General features: G+C 35.1%; 1 protein-coding gene across 1 annotated transcript; it reads left to right on the plus strand.

Annotated features, from left to right (window-relative positions):
* Positions 1-600: 600 nt before the first annotated feature.
* LOC123536623 (uncharacterized) lies at positions 601-1,788 on the plus strand. The gene has a single exon (XM_045319946.2). It carries the CDS (start codon positions 607-609, stop codon positions 1,360-1,362), a length of 756 nt encoding a protein of 251 aa, XP_045175881.2. The 5' UTR covers positions 601-606; the 3' UTR covers positions 1,363-1,788.
* Positions 1,789-5,224: the final 3,436 nt, after the last annotated feature.

The raw sequence follows: 5,224 nt of genomic DNA on the forward strand, positions 1-5,224 counted from the left end.
ATACATACATAGACGTCAGCATGTACTTTAACACGGACATGATTCGAGTAAAATTTTGTAAAAAAATAAATATACTAAAAGTTTCAAAAAAGAAAACAAAACACAACACGTTTGTCACCACACAGAGCTGTTTTCGTACCCATCCTTCTGGTAGCATCATAAAAGATTAATCAGCAATGACAAATTAAGCAATATTATCCAGTTTTACAGACAATTTCCTAGTGTAAACACGATTAAGGGGAGATAATTCAAATTACTTTTGCATATAATTTTGTATAAGTTGTTTCCCAGTTATGTTATATCTGCTATGATTACTCTTACATGTTTAGAGCTTACAAATCTTACATATCCTTTTTCGCCTTTTTCACAATGTGCTATAATATTGATTCTGGGATAAACTGCTATTGAAAAAAAAACACAACAAAAACACACACACAACTGATTGCATACTAGTAGGACTAAAATAACATTTATTAAGAAATATCCGCGAATTGTATGCATTAAAAAAGTATAACATACTATCTCCAAAATTTCAGTGATGTACTAAGGTTTGATACAATTTTACGTACGTCTATATATTACTTTTTTGTAATTTCAGGTCCTACAATGGCTAATGTAACAGATATCGAAGAAACTGTGAAGACATGGGCGTGGACAAGTTTTGTCAAAACACGAGGCAAAGATTTTCAGAAACTCAAATTTGACGAAGTTAACCTGGACGTCAACTGGTCACGCGTCCGATTCAACCCGTCAGTTCCGGAATACTCGAACAAAAGTATGGTCGATCAGCCGAATTCTAAGATAGTTTTCACATCTACGTTTGAAAACAATACCGACTCCGAACAGGAACACTCGTTCACGACGGAACGATCGACGGCTTGTATTACAACTACGTCGATTTCCAAAGGTTACAAACAAGGCTTTAACCTTGAGTTAAAACTTAAGTTAAAGCTTCCAGATGAAGTTGCTAGTGCCACGGCAGGATTTGGGCGGGAAACCACAGTGGAACGCACTGAAGAAACAACCAAAGAGCAGATGATAACTTGGGCAGTTGACAGTAACATTAAAGTTCCGCCCAAACATAAAACAACTGCACGAATGGTCGTAAAAGAGAACGAATTTAATGGAACGTTTAAACTGAATGTCAGAGTACGCGGTATGGTAATTGTAACATTCACAAATCTACGCGATAACAACAGTTACATACACACATCCGAAGGCGACATTTCGCAAATGAGCGACGCTAAAGGATATACAGGGTACAAAATTGAAGGTAAAACTGCTATATTTGACGTTCAAGGGAGTACAAAGTTTAGATTTGGCGTAGAGCAAAGGGTTAAAACAGACGAAGAGCCTCTGTGATTTTCAGACTGTATTTCGAGGACCATAAAATGTGATCTTTAAGTTATGAAGCTTTAGTGCCTATGAATCTTTTTTTTTACAAATTACATCGGAAACGTTTGTAAAAGAACAACCAGAATTGTGGAGTGAAACTGCAATCATCTGCATGCGATTTCAATAACTAAAAACACGTCAACCCAAAAGCGACAAAATGAGAAACTGGCTGATTTGAATGAAATGTGTTTAAATCTTAATTTCTTGCTGGAAATGGAGAAGAGTTTATTATATTCATTTTTTGTATCAATACAAAAATATTTGCATTTACCTACGTTGAACTTACTTTTAAGTGTACTGTTCTGGAAAACAGCTTCATCTTGTTGATTTTAACAATACAAAATGTTTTAGTATTATATTTACGTATATGTCATGCTATATTAATTTTGTAAAATAAATTATAACTCTAATTAGAATGATGAGTTTGCCTCCCTTGCAAAATGTTGCCATGATTGTTATTGATTCCGATACCGGATTCCAATCCGTTATTTCTATAAGGTTTGTTTTCTGTAGCTAGTTTACACAAGAAAGTCGGACTTTTTTGTAATTTATATTTTATTTCCAGAGAACTTATTACAATATTCACATAAGATATCATAGATATCAATAACATGATATGTTGAAATACAAACAGATATCTGTACATAATACATGATGACAAAGTCAGTGAATAACAACGGCACTAATCATAAATTCTATTGCCAGCAAAAATTTGAAAGGTAAACAAATGTTATAGACTTCCTTGTATATAGACAGAAAATGTTAACGGAAGGGAGATAAAAGCTGTAATTGATACATATTTTCTGACTGAATTGTCTCCCTTCGTAAGACTACATAAAAACTAAATAAAAAGCTAAAAAAAATTGATATCAAACATATTTTGTTATTTTCATTCTTTAAAATTTTAAATTACCTTGTAATAATATTTCTTAACAACAGTTTAGCTGTGCCTTTTCTGATTTATCTATTCCATTCTAAGACTAATGACAATACATTTTGCCGGTGATTAGATTATGGAGAACACCGGTTTTCATTTTCTTCAGATTGTTAAGGACAATAGAACTATTCACTGAGTTTGAGAAAAAAAAAAACACAACAAAGAACAACAGAATCTATTTTGTAAGACAAGGTTGTCAGTAAGTGCTACTGTAATACTTTGAACACAATACAATAGGAGAACTCTAAGGAGAAAAAAACATGTGATATATGAAGAAAAAGTAAAAAGGGAAACAAAGTAGAAAGGCACCTGGTGTTTTTTTATGGAAGGAGTGGGCACAACCTATTTTTAAATTGATACAAACAATATCAAAGTGCTTTGACTTTCAATCTTATGATATAAGAGTCTAAAAGATAGCATAAAAAAGAACTTTTTTTATATAAGTCTGGTATAGTAGCGATCACGATAATTTCTGTTTCAAAGATCTTTTAATCTATCAAGGGGAGAAAATCTCTCCACTGGCTTTCGAAATTTTGTAGCTTTAAGGTTTTAACTGCATTGCATCCCATTACAACCTCTTGTGTCTAAAACTTTTCTTAAACAAAAACAGGGATGTAGGTTTATGTACGATGCACTTGTTGTAACTTCTTCTTCTTCTTGTCGTTCGCAACCGGATGGCTGTGTAGACATAGCGATATTGCATGGTGCTGTGGTTCGTTAAGAGAGTGCCAATGGCCCAGCACCTCTGTCTTCAACTCTCTAGGTTTCTTTCGGGGTTACCTCACCCTAAGTTCCGAGTTAAAACCCTATCCTGGGAACACAGGAGCTATTTGTCCCATAGCTGGGGGTCTGTTCATAGGCATCAGGGCGTGTCCACACACCGGTGGGCCTGGCATGCCACATGTCTGGGGGCAGACCTCCTCCGAGTCCTCTGCAGTTCTGCCTGAGGCCGCAAGGTGCTCAGTTACCGTGTGGCGCCAACTCGGAGGCACTGCAAAAGGGCATGTTCTAATCTCTGGCCTTGCCTGGCCCGGCCTGGCCTGGCCTGGCCTGGCCCGATGAGCCCAATTTCCGACTGAGCCGGGCCAGGCCAGGCCATAGATTTCAATTTCGTGAAAGTGATTTCTATAGCATCTTTAAAATCTGACTTTTGGAATAAGTTTGGATATTTCAGACATTATATAAATACATTTTGAACTCCCACTCTGTAAAATTATACACCTGGGAATAAGCCTGTAGCTAACATAACTATTATGTCTAATTTAAAGGTGATGCCTGATTAATTGTTATGACAATTATCAGGGGATCTCCATCTCAATTGACCCTTGACTGGTGGTTTGGTTTTCCCCAAATTGAATAACCTAACTAATTTTATTATTTTGTCTATTGAGGATTATTTAGTATTGTCCGAAATTATTGAACTAGCACTCAAGAATATATTTTGTATGCTTCCGTAAAAAAAAATTGTGCCCAAACATAAATAAAAATATAATATTGAAAACCAAATAAAATTAAACATTTCTTTACTGCCAGGTCGTACATGCAGATAAAGTTGTGCTGACAAAACGTTCAGCTACCAATCTCGGGACTGTAAGTTCGAAACACCTGTTTGACCATTTTCATTATCATTTTTTAAAACATTTCCTCTGTAAACTTAGAATGCAGGAAAATTATCACTTATCGTGATTTATTGTTCATTTATTGAAAGAAATACACAAGTATTTGACATTCTTCTACATACAAGTTATTACCATAAAATGTTGTAAGAATAAAACCAGTATCAATAAAATGACATTATATTGATTTAATGAAAACAATCTGAATTGAAATCGAACCCACGGTAACATGTGTGAAAGTCGGAGAACTTATCACTACGCCACTGTGCCACTGGTAAACTTCGCATGTTATTTTGGTCAATTTAGATATTTTCAGGTTACAAATATGATATAAAATAAAGAGTGGCACCTGTCAATACTAAACGGACAACAACTTTCAATTTCTAAAATAATGCTAATTCCGTTCTAGAACCTGGGATAGTATGGTGCGGGGAAGCGATATATAAATTTTGTAGTTTAGGTTATACACATACTGAATATTTTTGTAAGATTGTTTTTATATTGATCTAAGTATGTGGGAAAAAAAGCATACAAAGTCTTGTGAAACAGGTTCAAGAGCATCTTTTAGCATGAAATATATCACTTAGAAATAACATAAACACAATGCACCATTATTTTTTTGTGCAAGAAAAATATCAATAATCTAAAATGCCAACACCCTGACAATGAGTTAGAGGTCCCAAAATTAATGAATATTATTTTCATTACTCTTCCATAAATTGAACATCAGCTTAACTAGACCAAACACATAAAAAGTTCAACTGAACAGTTAAAAGGTCAGCTAAGGATAGTAGGGACACAACCTGTAATTACAATTCCCAAAGTGATGTGTTCTCAGTGCATGTAAATATTCAGTTATATTGCAGCAGGTAAACTTATCAATGAAATTAGCCATTAGTTTTAAACCAAGTGTTAAAGTTGACTTTAAATAATTTGATTACACAAAAAATGGGTAGTTATCATTTAGTTACACAATTTTCTTCAGTGCAAATCTGTATTTCAAATAAGATGAATGACGGCTAATTAATGATTCTCCAGAGGACTGGTTGACATGCAGCAAGTAAACAATGCAGGTTAATACTGCCTGCTATTGTAATTGTATATTTAGATTTTATGCCATTCATTTCTCTATGTATAATAAAATCTGGCCTGGCCTGGCCTGGCCTGGCCCGGCCCAGTCGAAAATAGAGCTCATCGGGCCAGGCCAGGCCAGGCCAGGCCGGGCCAGGCCAGGCTAGAGATTAGAACATGCCCTGCAAAAGGGCTTGTCTGCAGA

This window comes from Mercenaria mercenaria, chromosome 17, assembly GCF_021730395.1.
Source record: "Mercenaria mercenaria strain notata chromosome 17, MADL_Memer_1, whole genome shotgun sequence".
Taxonomy (NCBI): domain Eukaryota; kingdom Metazoa; phylum Mollusca; class Bivalvia; order Venerida; family Veneridae; genus Mercenaria; species Mercenaria mercenaria.

Bases quoted from the DNA above. Each gene is read 5' to 3' on its own strand.
- LOC123536623 (XM_045319946.2), top strand. From the start codon at position 607: ATGGCTAATGTAACAGATATCGAAGAAACTGTGAAGACATGGGCGTGG.